General features: G+C 40.3%; 1 protein-coding gene across 1 annotated transcript in view; it reads left to right on the top strand.

Annotated features, from left to right (window-relative positions):
* Positions 1-20,678, top strand: part of LOC124280127 (receptor-like kinase TMK2) — a 65,657-nt gene that overhangs the window by 37,904 nt on the left and 7,075 nt on the right. The window contains exons 4-11 of the mRNA XM_046716016.1: positions 818-929; positions 2,038-2,098; positions 5,175-5,318; positions 7,795-7,981; positions 13,407-13,553; positions 17,856-18,009; positions 18,246-18,356; positions 18,541-18,610. Of these exons, the coding sequence (XP_046571972.1) occupies positions 818-929; positions 2,038-2,098; positions 5,175-5,318; positions 7,795-7,981; positions 13,407-13,553; positions 17,856-18,009; positions 18,246-18,356; positions 18,541-18,610 (986 nt within the window). The remainder of the gene's footprint in view (positions 1-817; positions 930-2,037; positions 2,099-5,174; positions 5,319-7,794; positions 7,982-13,406; positions 13,554-17,855; positions 18,010-18,245; positions 18,357-18,540; positions 18,611-20,678) is intronic.

Here is a 20,678-nt window from a genome sequence, read left to right on the forward strand (position 1 = left end):
ACATTATAGTGGATCAGATGTTTGATAGGCATTTAGAAATTGCTAGGGTAATACAAGATACTTGATATGGATGTGCAACTTCTATATTATTGGGCAAGTATTCGCCCAGAAGCGTCGTGTGTAAATGATAACCCTGTTTTAAAGTTGCAGATGTTTGAACCATATCAATACAAGATGTATTGTGCAACTTCTGAGTGGATCACCCAGAACCAATCCTCTTTACTCAACTCATCTGTTGTGTGTTAAAGTTGACGGTACCAAAATCTGAGGTTTGGCGTACATGCAGATATTGTTTTAATTGCTGAAAATGAGAATGATTTAAATGTTATGTTGGACTGTTTACATAATTGGTGTATATCCAATAAGATGACTGTCAATAATGTTAAATCCAAAGTTGTTCATTTTAGACGCCCGTCAGTTCCAAGAAATAATGTTTTATTTGTATGTGGTGATATGGAATTAGAAACAACACATTGATATAATTATTTAAGTTTAGTTTTAACAGAGCATTTAGATTATTTAAGTATGGCATAATCTGTAGCTAATTCCGCCAGTTGGGCACTAAGTATAAATTGTTAGGCAGGCAGTAGATCAAGATTAGTATGACTCTGACCAGTGAGTCATGTTCATTATAAGAGTAACAATTTGCCTACATTGTTTTTGTATGAGAAATGGGATGAAGGCGAAGTGAGATGTAGGCGAATAGAGACTTAACCTTAAGAAACCCACTTCGCCTTTGTCATCGCAATCCAGACACATGCTACTTTCCTAGCAATATTGTCACAAGTCTTCAGTAATACTCCCATTTGTGTTGCAGGTCAATGAGGCGGAGAGAAGTTGTTGTACGGCTGGTTTGTGATGAGGAGAGGACATTGGTTGAAGATGGACTGTTTCGGATTGTAAAGGACATCGGCCGAGGAGAGCCTGTGGTAAATATGTTCTTATGAACCAGTTCCTTCACACCCTAAAAGATATACTGTACTCATAAAAACTGTATTTTTATCAAAGTTTTGCTGCCATAGTGTTAAAATCCCTTTGTGAAACGGGAAGCTCATTCTCTTCCCACAGAGGTTACTTTTCATATCTTCCTTCGAACCTCTGTTTTAATACGGCCCTTTCATGGTGCGAGTGTTCAGGCTTCGTCATTGGTTGCAATCAGATTTAGTTCTGCAATCAGCGACGTTGTTTCAAAAGTGATCATTCGCAAGATCTCGGTAATTTCTGTATGCTTCAGGAAAACTAGAACCTCTTCCCCTGCGCGATGCGCAAACGTTTCTTCTAGACAGAACTCAGTCATGTAATGTCGGATCAATGGCATCTCCATCGCCCTCGTTGACAACAGACAAGCTAGCCATTAAATGTCTTGTGTGTCACATCAACACAATTCCCTGCTGATTGGGGACATTTGTGGCCTCACATTTGTTTGTATTAGTCAAGCTGGATCTAAGTCGACGTAACACATGTTCTGATTGGATAAAAAGAAGGGAGATAATTTGTGTTGCGACTTTTTGCCGCTAGAGGATTTTGCGAGAACCGGGAAATATGGCCGTATTAGAACAGAGGTTTGTAGGAAGATATGACAAGTAACCTCTGTGGGAAGAGAATGCGGGAAGCTGTACACAAAGGTAACTTACATGGTGACTACCTGGCCACAATGGCATCTTTGTGTGTCCTGGTTTGACATGTGAGCTGATGGAAATATCACCGGGTATTACGCCTTCCCATACAGTATGTTGATAAGTGAATCCAAGGGTTTATCTAGCTTTCTCTGAGGCTGTTATTTGGCCAAAAGTCTGCAGTATTGTCAGTAAAACATCCCACATGGAATTTCAAAGTTCTTTTATTGTAAAAATAGTTGTGATGGATGTGAAACTGTGTGGAGGTGGCCAGTATTCATTTATTTATGATTCAATGCAATGTTGAAAATTCCCTTAATTTAAAATATTAAGAAAAATCCCAAGTTTGAGCAAAATAATGGTTTGTAGGCACCGAGGGGCACAAGGGATTCTGGTTTAATTCTTGTTTTTAACGTTGCAGGAAGCAGAGCTTCATCACAAATGCTGTTGTCCCAATGGCTGTTTAGGAAAGTCTCTGGATGGTACGTGTTATGAATTATTAAAAATATTGGTCAAAAAGAACAAAACTCAGCCATGGCTTGCAAGACATGGCTTCCAATATGTTAGACAATTATAGGATTTGGGTGACAACAGATCTGGCTGTGTGGTGCATTTGTCCATAAAAAGTCTGGGTTTGTTTCTCTAGTTGTGTAGTATGTGTAAGAGCTGTTGTTTGTGTCACGAGTGTGATAACTCACTACAACGTCTGGAGACTTGCCAGTAGGTGGACAGACCACCAACAGAAAGAAGTCGTGGTTGACGTGTCTATGTCAGTGCAGACATGCAATCTAAGACACTCGTTAATGCTTCTTGTACCTGCTCATCTGCAACACTTTAAGATAATGACTCGCCCCAACATCTCGGATGGAAACAGGAAATGTGGAGCATGTATCAAGTTCCTGTCTGAGTTTCCATCCAGACAGTTACATCGCTGTCATTGTATTGGAGGGTGTTCATGGGAGGGTTTGTCAAGCAGTACATAATATTTGGCAACGTTCGTCAGTAGTATGTATTTTTAAAAAAAAGTCAGTAAAAGTTTAACAAAAATGCTTGAATGTCAAGCAGGCTGTCACGTTACATAACTGTGAAACTCTATGGAAGCATTAATTCCAATTAACTGGTTTTGTTGCCTCATTAGATATAGTAAAGTACAACTTTTAGAAATCTCAGCACGATTGTGAAAAGGACACAACAGAATTTATGTTTGGCAGTTTTGCATTGATCTTTTACATTTAATTTTGCTTCATCTTCTGTTTCTGCTTTTTGTTGTCTTGTACTGAACAGTCCCCCCTCCCCTGAGGACCCCCATACATACTTTCTCCACTCAGTGTCTGTAAACATGGGTATTGTATTACATCTACATCAGTCTGTGAACTTACTTTGTCTCCCAGATATTTCACATATATGACATGCATTTGGAACAGTAATAAATGATATAAACAGCCAAAGATAATAGACTTTCTACCATACAAAACTATATGGCTGAAAAAAAGTCCTTAAAGAATATCCTTTTTATATTGCTAGTTGTATAGTCACGTGTTGACTACGTGGCTGCAACTGGTTACATCACCTGTCTGAAGAGACTTACATAACTGATGTTAACCATGGCAGCATGTTCAGATGTTTCTTCCCATCTGTTTGAAGAACAGAACAATCTTAGAACTGTTTGTATGAATCTTATTTTTGTTAAAAGATTTACTGAATTTTTAACCAAACTCCATAATTCAAATTATGAACGCTTTTGCCAGGGAGTTATCTGTTCTCAACTCTGCAGTTTGAAGATTTGTCACGGTAACCCCTGAAGCAAACAAAATTGATTTCTATTGTATAAAGTAGGTTTTTGTCAGTGGAAACTATACTTCAATACGATAAGACTGCTTGAATAAACTTGCTTCATCGATTGGAACAGAGATAATGTGAACAATCTTTCTCCAAGATATTGAAGAATCCTTCCTGTACAAGTATGTGTGTCATACTGCATGGTGTCGAGGGATGTTAAACACTCACTCACACACGGTGATGAAGTGGCTTAAGGGAAACTGATGGTGGAATGTTGCTTCCATATTTCTTAAGTGTTGTTGTGGCTACAATCTTGCTCATCTTCAAGGATGTTGCAGACTTAGCATACCTTCTAAATGTAGCGTCAGAGTTGCACGCGGGGGTTACAGTGTTTTCACTAAGGTTACAGTGCTGCTCATTGAATTGACAAACTTCCTTTCCAAGGTCACAGTGTTACTCAGTAACAGTACAGTGTTGCTCAGTGTGTTGGTGAACAACACTACTCTGTTTCACATGTAGGTTACAATGTTGTTCTCTAAGGGTAGAGTACAGTGTTGCTAAGGTTACAGTGTTGTTGGTGAGCACAACACTACTAAGGTTAAATGTTGTTCACAAATGTAGGTTACAGTGTTGTGCACTCACAAAGGGTAGAGCACTTATTAAGGTGTTTCTCTAAGGGTTACAATGTTGTTCTCACAAAGGGTAGCAGTACAGGCGTTGTTCAACAATGTTCACTAAGGTTACACTGTTGTTCACAAAGGGTAGAGCACTACTTATTAAGGTTACAATGTTGTTCTCTAAGGGTAGAGTGCAATGTTCACTAAGGTTAAATGTTGTTCACAAAGGGTAGAGCATTGCTTATTAAGGCTACAATGTTGTTCTCTAAGGGTAGAGTACAATGTTTGTTAAATGTTGTTCACAAAGGGTAGAGCATTACTTATTAAAGTTACAATGTTGTTCTGTAAGGGTAGAGTACAATGTTCACTAAGGTTACAATGGTTCACAAAGGGAGTATTTTACTTGCTAAGGTTACAATGTTGTTCATGTTGTTCACAAAGGTAGAGAGCACTACTACTTATAGAGTATTTCTTGCTAAGTTACAATGTTGTTCATGAAGGGTAGAGTATTTCTTGCTAAAGTTACAATGTTGTTCATGAAGGGTAGAGTATTTCTTGCTAAAGTTACAATGTTGTTCATGAAGGGTAGAGTACAATGTTCACTAGATTACTTATTAAGGTTACAATGTTGTTCTCTAAGGGTAGAGTACAATGTTCACTAAGGTTAAATGTTGTTCATGAAGGGTAGAGTATTTCTTGCTAAAGTTACAATGTTGTTCATGAAGGGTAGAGTATTTCTTGCTAAAGTTACAATGTTGTTCATGAAGGGTAGAGTATTTCTTGCTAAGTTACAATGTTGTTCAGTATGGTTACAATTTAGCTCTCTGTGGTTGCTGTGTTGGTCATTAAGTTAACAGAGTTACTGGAAACATTTACACTGTAACTCAGTAAGGCTACAGTATTGCTCATTGTAGTTACATGTTGTTCACGAAGTTAATAGTGTTGTTCAGAGGTAACAGTTAAGCTTACTCAGGTTAAGCTGCTAAGTAACACTGCAAGGCTCTTCACTAAAGTTACAACATTGTTTCCTTATTTCAAGGTCCCTCTGAAAACATAAACTGCATAGAACTTATACCCATAAACCCAGGACAATCTCACAGCTGAGACAGCTTCGTTGATGTCTAAATGTTGCTGTTGTTGCAGTGTTGCTTCTGTATTCCAGAGTCCAAGGGGAAGAAGGGAGCAGATGGTGGGACGTTGCTGATCCTGGTGGGGACGGTGGTCACATTGCTGTTTGTTGCTGCTGCTATCGGGGGTCTGTGTTACATCAAGAGCACCCAGCTGCAGATCTACTACAAGTTACCAGGTATGATCTGTCTGTACTGACACACTCTGTCAGGCAAAGTCAGCATTATTCCAGCTGTGTAATCTTGCATTATATCAAGTCTCAACGAGAAAACCATTGTTTTAGCTTATGAGCAATGTCCTGTCTTGGCAGTGTGTACTATGTTAAATCTCTGAGCCTGACAGCCTAATCCAGTATTCTCAACTCCTTCAACAAGCGATAGATTGATGGGGCCTCATGTAAACCCTATCATTTATGTGAACCCTGATCCCAAATGTAAATACTAAACCCTGATTACTGAAGTAACCCCAATCCCTGATGTGAACACCTGTATGCTTGATGTAAACCCTCATCCCCAAGTTACCCCAATCCCTGAAGTGAACACCTGTATGCTTGATGTAAACCCTCATCCCCAAGTTACCCCAATCCCTGAAGTGAACACCTGTATGCTTGATGTAAACCCTCATCCCCAAGTTACCCCAATCCCTGAAGTGAACACCTGTATGCTTGATGTAAACCCTCATCCCCAAGTTACCCCAATGCCTGACGTAGATGCTCATATCCCTGATGTAAAACATGATCACTATTGTAAACCCTAAGCCCCAATCCCTGAAGTAAATCCCAATATCAGAGATGTAAACCCCAATCCCTGATGTAAACAAATATCCCTGATTTAAACCCCGATCCCTGATGTAAACCCCAATCACTGATGTAAAGCCCTGTCCCTGATGTAAACCCCGATCCCTGATGTAAACCCCAATCACTGCTGTAAAGCCCTGTCCCTGATGTAAACCCCGATCCCTGATGTAAACCCCAATCCCTGATGTAAACCCCAATCACTGATGTAAACCCCTATCCCTGATGTAAACCCTTATCACTGATGTAAACCCCAATCCCTGATGTAAACCCCAATCACTGATGTAAACCCCTATCCCTGATGTGAACCCTAATCACTGATGTAAACCCCGATCCCTGATGTAAACCCCAATCACTGATGTAAACCCCAATCCCTGATGTAAAGCCCTATCCCTGATGTAAACCCCAATCAGTGATGTAAACCCCAATCATTGATGTAAACCCCAATCACTGATGTAAACTCTGATCCCTCTTTTAAACCCTGATCCCAGATTTACACAGAGATCCCTACAGAGGGGATTTGGTCTTTATGGACTGTGATGCTCACAACCCTTGAAGTGTTCTACAGATAATGGGTATGAGAGAGTAAGCATATGATGCATACCATGACCTAGACCATGACCTAGACCCTGATCGATAGAAAGGATTTGCCAGCTCCAATAAGGCACCATTATCTAAAGTGTATCCAAGCATTGCATCTGTTTTTATCAGTAATTTCCGACAATTTTTCCCTCACATGTGAAAGTAAACAAGATCAGACTTTCATATCTGACATTTTGTCATTTGGCACTATGGCAACAGTTGCATTCAGGTATTTGTCAGGGATTAGACACAGAACAAATGAGGATGAGTACTGTGTTACCAGTGAACTGTCTCCTGCTGCTTTTAGGAAAGTCCAGTCATTAATCACAAGGTAACCAACCTCACATGAACCCTATCAACATGATGATTTGAACCCTATCACTGCATGATATTGCTGTGAACATGCAGGATGTTTGACCGGAGCACCTCGGACCTGATAGATATTGAGTGATGCCCAGGATAAGTGCTTAGACAGCTAAAACCAGAAATATTAACACAATTCTGCATGGTCCCCAATAAGCTGATATCGAGCAGTGAATCAGGTATCAGGTATCGCCAGTAATATAGTTTGGCTATTGATGGAGACGCTGTGGCCTTCCAGAATATCTTCCTTGTCTCACAGATTTAATAAGCTTGGTGTTTTGTAGCTGTAGTCACGTGGAAACTGTAATCTGCATTGCAAATTCTTGGCTGCATCGGTGCAGCTGTTGGATCAGTTGTGTCTTGGCCTTGGTGACCTGTCCGTGGTACAGGATATCAGAATGTTGGAGAACACATTGAGATGTTGAAGTGTCTGGCTTGTACAAAATGTCTGGTCTTGATGGACCGTCGGCGGTACAGAGGATACTGCTTGCTTCCCTGTTGGGATTCTGGGTAGAATAGGCCCTCAAGTACCTCATGCTTGTCTCCCTGTTTGGATTCTGGGTAGAATAGGTCATCTTTACTATTTATTAATGTATAAGAAAATTTTGTACAACAATTAGCAATGTCTAATTTTGAAAATGCCTTAGTATTTGCACTTGAATTGACACCATTGGATACTATGTTCTACATATGTGTGAAATGTTTTACAGTCGAAGGTAGATACAGTGCAAATACTAATGCATTGGTTTTTTTCAGATATAATGAAAATAGTCATCACAAAAAACCCTCTGCTTCCAGGGGTAAATGTAAGAAAGTAGCAACTGATTAATGGGACCATAGACACAGTAATGTTTGTGTAAACAGACTGGAACATTGTAAAACCATACAATTTGACAACTGTTCCCCTTATATTCAGGTCTGTACAATGCCCCACCAAGTGCAAGCACATCGGGTCCGTCGAGGATGGAACGAGGATTGAACCCAAACTTGTCTCGACCTGTTGCCTACCGAGACTATGAGCCCACGACGACCCTTAGAAAAAAACTACTTCCTGTTTTGGATGATGCCATTATATCTGTGGACAGTGTGGAGCTTGGTCAGAGGTAACTTGTGTATCTGTGAGTGAGTGAGTAATGAGTTTAGTTTTACGCCGCACTCAGCAATATTCCAGCTATATAGCGGCGGTCTGTTAATAATTGATTCTGGACTAGGCAATCCGTTGGTCACGAGTATCGATCTATGCAATTGGGAACTGATGACATGTGTTAACCAAGTTTACGAGCCTGACCACCCGATCCCATTAGTCGCGTCTTACGACAAGCATGGGTTACTGAAGATCAATTCTAACCTGGATCTTCATGGGTCATGTGTCTGTGTAATGCATGATGTTGTTATTCACCCTGCACTAGTGGTGATATTAGTTACATACAAACCCTTGATATCTCCCTCAGTCACTAGTTGTGCTCAACCTTAACCAAGATCTGAACATTGATGTGAAATGCATGCTTGAATGTAGTATGTCAGCAGAAATGTAACAATATGAAACATGAAGTTGTGTCTTACACCATTCTGTGTGGGTCGACGTGGTTGTATGCTCTCACATTATGTAATGTGGTTACTGGGTGGCATGTTGTTACATAAAACCAGGTGTCTCTCATTTATATTGGATTAATTAGTCCAAGTGGAACGATTCAGTGATTGAGCATTGGGTCATTGTTAGGAACAATTGATGAGAACAATTCTTGAGAACAATTGATGAGAACAATTCTTGAGAACAATTGATGAGAACAATTAATGACCTCTTGTTTTCATTGTTGGGTGCTATTGTTCTGCATCATTTTCTTTGATCAGAGTTTTCTCATAAAAATCAGAACGTGTTCATCTGAGATAAAGTATTTTATTTTTGAATATGAACATTAGATGTTTTTTGGATTTTTTAACCTGTACAAGGTATGTTTTTATTACCCGTCTACAGCAGGACTTATATACAATGTATTCATCTAGAAAAGAAAACAATTTGAGGCAGAGTGTTTGGAAGTGAGCTGGGCCAGAAGAAGAATCTATTTAATGTATCTCAGTTGAAATACTTCAATTATGCAACCCATGGAGATCAGGGTTAGAACTGGTTTTCAGTAACCCATGCTTATTGTAAGAGGCGACAAACAGGATCGGGCGGTCAGACTCTCTGACGTGGTTGATACATGTCGTCATATCCCAAGTGCGTAGATGGTCATGCTGTTGGTCACTGGATTGTCTTGTCCAGACTTGATTGTTTAAAGACTGCCACCATATAGCTGGAATATTCCTGAGTGTGGTGTTAAACAAGAAACAAACATCTTTTACAAACCATTGATCAACGGCGATCCTGTGAACGTCTGCTGATGATGTTTATATTGATGCACTACCAACACGGAGCAGCTAGCAGTATAATGGCTGCCGGATGTATCTCCTTAGCAAGAAACTCTCAATAATAGAAATTAATGTGTTCACATTTTGCCCATGATGTCGACAGCGAAGTGAAACTGTTGCCGTAGTTGATGTTGGCCACTACTTTCTGTTTGATGTAGTGTTGTTGGAGTCAAATAAGTGACTGGTTGCATGTTTATTTAAATAGATTAAACAGGTGCTGCGTGTGTTGATGTGATAAACCAGACAGTCAGTCCAGCAATGTAAAGAGCTTTGGTTAGCTGGTTAGGTGAAGCAGGGAAATAGCATGGAGCTTGTTTGTGGTTAACCCCATTGTGCAGCTGTAGAAGAATCACGGTTGTTAGCTCACCTGCTGAAGTGAGTGAGTGGGATATGAGATGTCAGGAATCAAACCTGGGTCCTAGGTGTGATCAGCAAATGCATTAACCAGAATTCTTCCCCACCCAGCGTTCAAAGTGGCTACTGGCCCGCTAGCCAAATGCTAGTTGAATGTGAATCGTTCCAGGAATATATTGTTAAAGCTATCCCAACTGGCTAGCTGAAAATCTGAGATAATTTGTTCTTTATTTAATGCACATGAAAATGATGAAGTCAATTATTAAGTTGTTAAAAGTCTGTCTGCCAAAGTTTCGTGATATTTATTATCTCTTGTCACAGGCAGATCGCTATATAAAAACTGTTAATAGCATTGTGCAAAAGAGGTTAGGAACCATTACAATACAAATGTAACGATGTGCATTTTTATATTGATATCTTGCCGGGCCAGTGAAGTATGTTATGGGCTAGCAGCATTTTTACTAAACTAGCCCTCCTGGCCAGCGACTTTTCAAAATTAATTCATACACTGACCCCTCAAATGGTAAATTTAAAAGAGTGCTTGAAAGTGTGCCTGAAAATGTGCAAGTCTAAAAAATTTGGCAAGTCTGTGTATTGGTGTAACTTTGTGTCATGTTGATGCACTATTTTGTGTATTGGTGTAACTTTGTGTCATGTTGGTGCACTACTTTGTGTATTGGTGTAACTTTGTGTCATGTTGGTGCACTATTTTGTGTATTGGTGTAACTTTGTGTCATATTGGTGTACTATTTTGTGTATTGGTGTAACTTTGTGTCATATTGGTGTACTATTTTGTGTATTGGTGTAACTTTGTGTCATGTTGGATTACTATTTTGTGTATTGGTGTAACTTTGTGTCATATTGGTGTACTATTTTGTGTATTGGTGTAACTTTGTGTCATATTGGTGTACTATTTTGTGTATTGGTGTAACTTTGTGTCATGTTGGTGTACTATTTTGTATTGTTGTAACTTTGTGTCATATTGGTGTACTATTTTGTGTATTGTTGTAACTTTGTGTCATATTGGTGTACTATTTTGTGTATTGGTGTAACTTTGTGTCAGATTGGTGCACTATTTTGTGTATTGGTGTAACTTTGTGTCATGTTGGTGCACTATTTTGTGTTGGTGTATTGGTGTAACTTTGTGTCATGTTGGTGCACTATTTTGTATTGGTGTATTTTGTGGTGTGGTCGTGTAGTTTCGTCATCTGTTTATTGTTGTGTGTTGTTGTTATATTGTATGTTCGTGAATGTTATTGCATTGTTTGTGTGTTGAGAGCAAAAAGAAAAGTATTGAATTATTAATTTGATGATATTTAAGTAAGTCCAGACCAATTTTATTTCTTGTTTTACGGATCTACCGGTCGTATTTTTTCAGGAATAAAACAAAAAATTAAAATGAATTTTCCCCACTCAAAAATAAAATCATAATGTTTTTATTGGCCAAAAATGTAAACTTAGAAAAAAATATTTTTCATTGATTTTTGCCCCATTAATTGCCAAAAGTAAAACACTTTTAGTATTTAAAGGAATATTACTTTGACTGGTGATTACTTTTGCGTGTGAGTATATATGTTTTTGTTAGATCAATGTGAAGAACAATGTTACATTTGACATAGTCATAACTAGTTGACATATTCATGAAGAGTATTTTACCATTGCGCGGGATATTGATGACTTTGTCTTCTTGGTATGAAATTCTGTGACTGAAACGTCATTTTATCGGTAGGTGTCATTGATCAGTTTGTGCAGTTAGCATTTCTCAAGGAATTCATTTGGTTAATTGATCTCACTAAAAATAGAAAAGTGTTCAATAGTTTCCTCTGAGAAACATCCACATCTGTGATGCTTCTTTGGAATGCAAAGATGTTATACAATGGATGATGTTAAGATGCAGTGGATGATGTTTTGATGCAATGGATGATGTTAAGATGCAGTAGATGAGGGTATGATGCAGTGGATGTGTTGATAGATGAGGTCATGGTACGATGGGTGAGGTCAAAGTACAATGTCTGGGATTATGATGACGTGGATGAGGTCATTGTGAAGTCGATAAGGTTGTGATGACATGGATGAGGTCATGGTACGATGAATGAGGTAGCAGTGCAGTGGATAATGTTGTGATCACATGGATGAGGTCATAATGCAGTAAATGAGGTCATAGTGCAGTGGAGTGGAGTGAGTGAGTGAGTTTAGTTTTATGCTGCACTCAGCAATATTCCAGATATATGGTGGCGGTCTGTAAATAATCGAGTCTGGACCAGACAATCCAGTGATCAACAGCATGAGCATCGATCTGTGCAATTGGGAACCGATGACATGTATGTCAACCAAGTCAGTGAGCCTGACCACCCTATCCTGTTATGATAAGCATGGGTTACTGAAGATTAATATTCTAACCCGGAACTCTACGGGTCCATAGTGCAGTGGATAAGGTTGTGATGACATGGATGAGGTCATATTGGGGTGGATGGGGTTGTGATAACATGGATGAGGTCATATTGGGGTGGATGGGGTTGTGGTGACATGGATGAGGTCATATTGGGGCGGATGGGGTTGTGATGACATGGATGAGGTCATATTAAGGGGGATGAGGCTGTGATGACATGGATGAGGTCATATTGGGGCGGATGGGGTTATGATGACATGGATTAGGTCATATTGGGGCGGATGAGGTTGTGATGACATGGATGAGGTCATATTGGTGCGGATGAGGCTGTGATGACATGGATGAGGTCATATTGGGGCGGATGGGGCTGTGATGACATGGATGAGGTCATATTGGGGTGGATGGGGTTGTGATGACATGGATGAGGTCATATTTGGGTGAATGGTGTTGTGATGACATGGATGAGGTCATATTGGGGTGGATGGGGATGTGATGACATGGATGAGGTCATATTAAGGGGGATGAGGTTGTGATGACATGGATGAGGTCATATTGGGGCAGATGGGGTTGTGATGACATGGATGAGGTCATATTGGGGTGAATGGGGTTGTGATGACATGGATGAGGTCATATTGGGGTGAATGGGGTTGTGATGACATGGATGAGGTTTTATTGGGGCGGATGGTGTTGTGATGACATGGATGAGGTCATATTGGGGCAGATTGGGTTGTGATGACATGATGAGGTCATATTGGGGCGGATGGTGTTGTGATGACATGGATGAGGTCATATTGGTGCGGATGGGGTTGTGATGACATGGATGAGGTCAAAGTACAATGAACAAGGTAATAGTGCAGTAAATAATGTGATGGAGAATGGATGTGTTCATAATATTGTGAGGTCTTATGCCTAATTGTAACAAACCTTGCCTAGTTAGCAGATGCTGAGAAAGAATACCTCAAGTAAATTCTGATAAGAGTTGTTACTTCTTGAATGAATGCAGTACGCATGTCACATAGCAAAATTAAACCAGGTTTGTTTCATTACTGACTGAGTATAGTTTTATGTCACATCGATCAGTATTACAGCTGGGATTTCACTCACTGACCATTTGGGGAACAGATCCAATCCACACACACTTTTGTTTGGGATTGAGTGAAAACTGAAAAAATCAGATGTTCAGGGTTTCATATCCCACAACCACTTCAAGCAGGCATGGCAGCACCTTAATCACCGTTTGCTTTATGAGACATTTTTCCCTATGTGAAGGTGATGGGTGTGGACTACTAAGCATTATCTGCCAGTGATATCGGCTGTTCAAGTTGCCGATTGACGTGTTGCATTTGCTCTGTCTCATGATAACAGCTGTCTTTCAGACTGGGAGGTGGAATCTTTGGGGATACGCACATCGCCACCTGGCAGGACATGACGGTCGCGGTCAAGAGGATGACCATCAATATCCATGGCAACCAAGTTACCGAAGCAACCATGGAATTTATGAAGAGTGAAGTGTGGTTTCACAGGTGAGTGAGTTTTACAAATGCCTCAGTGCATGGTGGGAACACTTCCACAATCCATCACCCCATGTTCTGTTGTTGTGACAAGTAGTTATATTTTGTGGGAATCTGTTGAATGTAAATTTGATACCTTTAGATTGTTAGCCCAACTGAGCTGCTTTTTCACTCTGTAATTGTATCGACCCGTGAAGATCCGGGGTAGAATAGGTCTTCAGCAACCCATGTGCTTGCCATAAAAAGGCGACTATCTTGTCGTAAGAGGCGACTAACGGGATCGGGTGGTCAGTTTCGCTGACTTGGTTGACACATGTCATCGGTTCCAAATTGCGCAGATCGATGCTCATGCTGTTGATCACTGGATTGTCTGGTCCAGACTCGATTATTTACAGACCGCCGCCATATAGCTGGAATATTGCTGAGTGCGGCGTAAAACTAAACTCACTCACTCACTCACTGTAATTGTATCTAGTCCTGCCTGGACATTACAGAAATTAATAAAAAATGTCAATTAGGTGAAGGACACTGAGGTCAAAGGTTACAGGTAGGCATGGTGTCTGATGACAGTAGTCTACAGACACATGAATGAACCAGATGCCAATTGGCATCCTAATCATATTCCAGAACCCATAGACACATGAAGATCCGTGTTAGAACCCATCAACCCATGCTTGTCGTAAGAGGCAACTAATGAGATCGGGTGGTCAGGCTCACTGACTTGGTTGACACGTCATTACATCCAAATTGGGTAGTTCTGTTGATCATTGGATTGTCTGGTCCAGACTTGATTATTTACAGACCGCTGCCATATTGCTGGAATATTGCTGTTCAGCGTTACCAACAACAATCAACCAGAATCCACAAGAACCAAGTGGTGAAAAATGAGTCAATACAGCCAAACCTGAAAATGTCTTCCAATATTCATGAGTATACAAGAAATACAGGGTATATTTGACAAGTGGATGGGTGATATTGTGACAGGAACATGTAGGGAGGGAACGCTGTAAAGATAATGGGGATCATTGTAAGGCATGAGTGATGAAAAGGCATAACTAGTGTGAGTCGGCATTGGAATAATTAAGGAACAAATGACATTACAAGTGAACTGGGATAATTGCCACTGATTCCGAACACTTAATGAATGCAAACTTTTACCATCTCAACGTCGTTTTTCAAACCCCTCGTTTTATAAGCAACAGAGCAGAAAAACATTAATTCCATCCAGCATTGCAATTTTAAATAAATAATACCTATTGTCATCCATCTTAAAAACCCAGTTCTATTATTTTTATACTTAGCAGGCTCAGCATACATTGTTATTGCTATCTTTATGTCATTTACCTCTTTCAAGATTTATGTTGCTCAGCCTCCAATGTTATTGCTGGTTTTATGTCAAACATATTTTAAATCTTGATGTATACTCAATGTGTCCATGTGCAATAGTGTTATGCCATGCTATTCTATCACAGCATCTGATGTAAAAGAAATTCCTTGGGGTAATAAGGTGTTATTATTTTTATTATCGTAGCTGGGGTTGAAGTTGTAGGACAGTTGCCTGTAGTCAAACTATTGGACTCTTAGCCATTTTAACCTGTCTTTCAAGATAGATTCTGTAAATAATAATATACATGCAACTGAAAGTTTAACGGCAATACCTGGCAGGTGCGTCTATTTACAGGTTACAACACTTCAGCTCATGTCCTATAGAATGCACTATCTCCAGTAAAGACACAAAGTTTTCAAAACATGCAATGTTGAAACTATAAACCTAATTAATTTATTGCAAAAGAGGTCCAACGGTAGATATTTTTATGCATTTATATAAACCTACCGTATTCCTAATGTAACTGTATTCCAGTACATAGTACCCAAAATTACTGAATCAAACGGTATGACGTATGTAGTTTATGAACTTTTAGCAACATGAATTATATATAAATATATGGAAAATAAAGGTTCTTTCATAAACTGTTTGCTATATCAGCTCTTCTTCAGGCTATGTTTGGTAGACAAATATGGAAAACTCTCTGCATCGATAGGCCTATTCAGTGGTATTGATTTAGAGATGATAGATCACTACAAGGAGCTTATGTACTTTTGATGACCCCAGTAACTCTATTGCAAGGCTGACGTCACAGATCATTGTTTCCTGGATGTCTTTTGCAACTTTCACAAATGACCTCAAAGGCAATTGTGACATGATGGAAACTTTGGGGTACTAAATTGTGAAGGTAGGTCAACGTTTCTTCACTTGACAGACAGAATGCTGGAGGACAGCCTTTAAGCCTCCACAAGGCCCATTTGTGGAAATATTATATTATAATTGTTACATTGTTGATAGGTGATGTATACATAATATAGTGTATTGTGTTTCCATTGATGTAAAGTAAATACCCTCGACCAATTCACTACCATGATTCAAATTGGGTTTTATTTCACAGTCTCTGTTTCTCTTATCACCATGATGAGGTGAATAGGATATCGACATGGTCAAACTGAGTTTGATGACCGGGGAACTTTTGTTAGTGGTCTGAGATCCCGATTTGCTGTTTATTTTGGCTGTTGTGGTTTTATGTTTAACGGGTATCTACAGGAAAGAGGTTTTACCTCTGTAAGAATCACCACATCCACAGCTTATCTTGTAGACCACTCCTTTTGGGGTGACTGTTGGAGGCTGGTTTATGTCCTTTAGCTTGGAGGATGGTGCCGAGACATGGGGAACCAGTGAAGATGTTGTTGATGCTTGCTGGATGCTTTTATAGTCTGTTGAATTGGGAGGTCTTGTCAATGTAGAGTAGAGTGATTCTGACGGGGGAGGATTCAGACTGGGTCGGATTGTTTGGGTTGGAGTCTGGTAGAAATGGTGACTAACTTGGTGGGATTGTTTGGGTTGGAGTCTGGTAGAAATGGTGACTGACTTGGTGGGATTGTTTGGGTTGGAGTCTGGTAGAAATGGTGACTGACTTGGTGGGATTGTTTGGGTTGGAGTCTGGTAGAAATGGTGACTGACTTGGTGGGATTGTTTGGGTTGGAGTCTGGTAGAAATAGTGACTGACTTGGTGGGATTGTTTGGGTTGGAGTCTGGTAGAAATGGTGACTGACTTGGTGGGATTGTTTTGGGTTGGAGTCTGGTAGAAATGGTGACTGACTTGGTGGGATTGTTCTGGTTGGAGTCTGATAGAAATGGTGACTGACTTGGTGGGATTGTTTGGGTTGGAGTCTTGTAGAAATGGTGACTGACTTGGTGGGATTGTTTGGGTTGGAGTCTGGTAGAAATGGTGACTGACTTGGTGGGATTACTGGTTGAGGTTGGTGAAGACGATTAAGTTAATGTTCAAGGTCATGGCTGCTTGATCAGGGTTAAGATGATGCCAGACGTAGTTTTAGTGGGATGGTTAGAGTTGAAATGAATGTACTGGTGGGTTTCCTGTAGTTTGGGTTGGATCTTTCTGCTGTGGTCTCTGGATACAAGGACATCTGAATGGAAGATCGTTCCTGGTCTCTGTCTCCATGGTGAATCTGATATGGGGATGTTGGGCATTGAGGTCTTGAGGTGCTGGTGTAGTGGTGTGGGGTTCTGGGTGCCAAGCAACCATAGCACTGCCAGTCATACGTTTATGTTATGATATTGGAGTTACAATCACATTGGCACTACGATCACTTTATACAATGGCATCCTGGTCATTTCTGAGGATTACCGATGTGTCAACCACCGTCTGATACCAATAGAAAGGATGGATTGGGGATTTGGAGAGGACTTCATCTTCAAAATGAGTCAATATTCAATATTTAATTTCATTCCTTCCAGAAAAGACCAGCATACTTCATACTGAAGCCTTTCATGAAGTAAATGTCCACTTGTCATACACGACATATTTCCTGGAATGTTCACTTGTCATACACGACATATTTCCTGGACTGTTCACTTGTCATACACGACATATTTCCTGGACTGTTCACTTGTCATACACGACATATTTCCTGGACTGTTCACTTGTCATACACGACATATTTCCTGGACTGTTCACTTGACATACACGACATATTTCCTGGACTGTTCACTTGTCATACACGACATATTTCCTGGACTGTTCACTTGTCATACACGACATATTTCCTGGACTGTTCACTTGACATACACGACATATTTCCTGGACTGTTCACTTGTCATACACGACATATTTCCTGGACTGTTCACTTGTCATACACGACAAATTTCCTGGACTGATTACTTGTCATACACGACATATTTCCTGGACTGTTCACTTGAGTGTATTCCTCCAACATGTAGTCTGGCGTTGTGTGTTGTAGCCGACAGCGCCACAAGAACATCGTGACAGTGGTGGGCCTCTGCCTGGACGGCAAACACCCCTACATCATCACAGAGTACGTCAACGGAGAGTGCCTCAAGGACGTCATCAAACATAAAGGAACCGAACTCACATGGCCTCAGAGAGTCAAGATGGTGGGTCAACTCATATTGGGAGTCTACTTTAGGCCTTCAATATTATATTTTGTATTATCAACTCAATTCACAGCTGCAGGGAGAGACAGGAAACAATTAGATGTTAAAAGACTCATGTCAGGGTTAAAAACCAGCTTTATCGTTCATGAAAAACATGCTCTGGCTTTGAATATTGTACAAACATTGTTAATTATTCAGGTCCAGAGATATGATGAACATTTATCCTATGTTATCAGTGTCATGGAGTGGCCGACGGCATGGCCTTCCTGCACTCCACCAAGCCCCCAATCATCCATCGCGATCTCCGCTGTGCCAACCTCTTCCTGCTGCAAGATGACATCATCAAGGTGGGTGAGATAGTTTGTTAGGTTTAATGTTGTTGTGTACAGTAAAGTATTGTCAGCTTTGTACAACTTAAACAAGATAAATTGTAAATAGTAAATCTGATTCAAATCCTCACATACAGGCTGGTGCCAGCAAACCAAGAATACCAATGACAATGAGTGATTCTGTCTGCACTTCTGTTGGCAGGTGGCTGACTTTGGTTTGGTGAAACTGTTGCAGCCAGTCAGACAGGAGTGTCTACAAGATGACTGCTGTTGTAAGTTGTGGTCTGGAAAGTACTTTCTTCATTGAGGAATGCACAGGGAAATCACGTCTGTTTAATGGGTCAGAGAAGTATCTTGTTAAGAAACAGAAAATTGGAAAACTTGTCCTATCTCGCAATGTGCGCTTTCCTCTGTTCTTAAACTGTGGAGGGGAAACAGCTTTGACAAGATTTCTAGTACCACTTCCTCCCAGCATACCCCAGTACCAGTACCACTTCCTCCCAACATACCCCAGTACCAGTACCACTTCCTCCCAGCATACCCCAGTACCAGTACCACTTCCTCCCAGCATACCCCAGGTCCAGGTGTCATTGTAGGCAGTCATAGGAAGGCCATGCAAAGCATGCAGTTTGCCTTGGCTGACCACGTTACACTCTACTGAAGTTATTCTCTGTTTTGTCAACATCCTTTGCAGAGAGAGGTCATTCTAATTTTTTTCATTCATGACCTGTATGGTTCTACAAATAATACAGTCTCAATGAGGCTTTTGATGGTTTAGTTAAGCTTATACTTATCTAGGAAGTTATACAGAGAAGAAAGATGAAGAAGCATGGGAAATGATGACAATACAAGGGAAAGAGAAAAAGTCTGTTCATCTTGCAAATGGACCTTTTCAGTGCATGACCCTCATGGGGGTGGTAGAGACTTCCTGGACGATGATGCTTTTGCTGCCTTGAGGAAACTGAAAGGTTGTACTCTTTCCACTTACCTCACAGCTATCAACTCGGTTGTGGTTACATCTACAAGGAAGTTCAATCCCTGCTTCGACCTGCCAAGCTGATGAACCAATTGATCATTTCTGCGCTTCTTAATCACCTCAGCAAACTATGAAGCACTTGAAGAGAAAGAATTTGAATGTATCAAGATAATCTTTCTTCTAGCTTTTGCAACAGAAGCAAGAAATCCATGATCTGAATGTTAACAGGGTGCAAAGTAAACAGAATGGCAACGATCAATACAATTCTGTTTTTACACTTCATTGACTAGAGTTAACTCTACACTAACAAGCAATCATGTTGAATGAGTAAAAAGATTCAGGTATTTCTGATTGTGTGGGAATTACAAACGTTCCTCTCCTGTGTTCTTCAAACATTGATGACAAGGAGGTGTCATTGATAGGAAAGGATCAGACAATCCAGGAGCAATGACCCAATCGTTTTTCCTTTACTTGTATGTATGTCTGTGGGGGAAGGGGGGCGGGGAGGGACAGTTCGAAGATCTAAAGGTTCTTGGATTCTGGGGAATGTTAAAAATCAGAGTGGTACAGTCTTCCCCTGTCTCTTAGTTCCGTCATTGTCCTTTCACAATGATACAACAAGATACGAGGATTACCCAGGATTGGCAGGACCTTGTAAAGTATCACTAGGCAGGTTCAGAAACAACCCATCACAATTCAGGTCTAGAATCTGTAAAGAATTTTAGGACGATAATACTGATCTGTGTCCTTGTGAACAAATCATCTCACAGGAGTTGTTTCCCTACAGACTGGGGTGATCTGTGAGCCTCCATTCGACCATGGGATAAATGCATAATGTGTTATGCGATAAAAGTATATATTTAGAATACGTATCCTATCTCACATGATGGACACACCCAACCCCGACAAACTCCACTACACTGATTACAACAGACAAGGGAATGATTTCATTAGGGAGTCACCTGGTCAACCAAGGCAAGACGCATGTTTTGCATGGACTTCCAATAACTGCCAACCGCAATAGATGAATTGTTGTATGCTTGGATGAGGTGGTACTGGTGGCTTCGAACCAGTCTCCACAGTTGAAGAACAAGGGAAATTGCACAACATGAGACAGGATAATTATAATGATTATACAATTTATAATAAAAATTACTTCATTACTTTTAAGTAGTGGTCAAGGAAGTACTTTCTCATATTAAGTGTAGTGATCAGGTTAGTGCTATCTTAACTAATGAAGTGGCCAAGAAAGGCAGGAGTGATAGCAAAAGCACTTTATGAAGCTGTAAGTAGTTGTTAGGAAGGGAGAATGTTGTTGTAGTGGTCTTCACTCCATATCCAAGTTTCAAAATAAGAATAGAAAA

This window comes from Haliotis rubra, unplaced genomic scaffold (assembly GCF_003918875.1).
Source record: "Haliotis rubra isolate DU_JTF1 unplaced genomic scaffold, ASM391887v1 Scf260, whole genome shotgun sequence".
Classification (NCBI taxonomy): Eukaryota; Metazoa; Mollusca; class Gastropoda; order Lepetellida; family Haliotidae; genus Haliotis; species Haliotis rubra.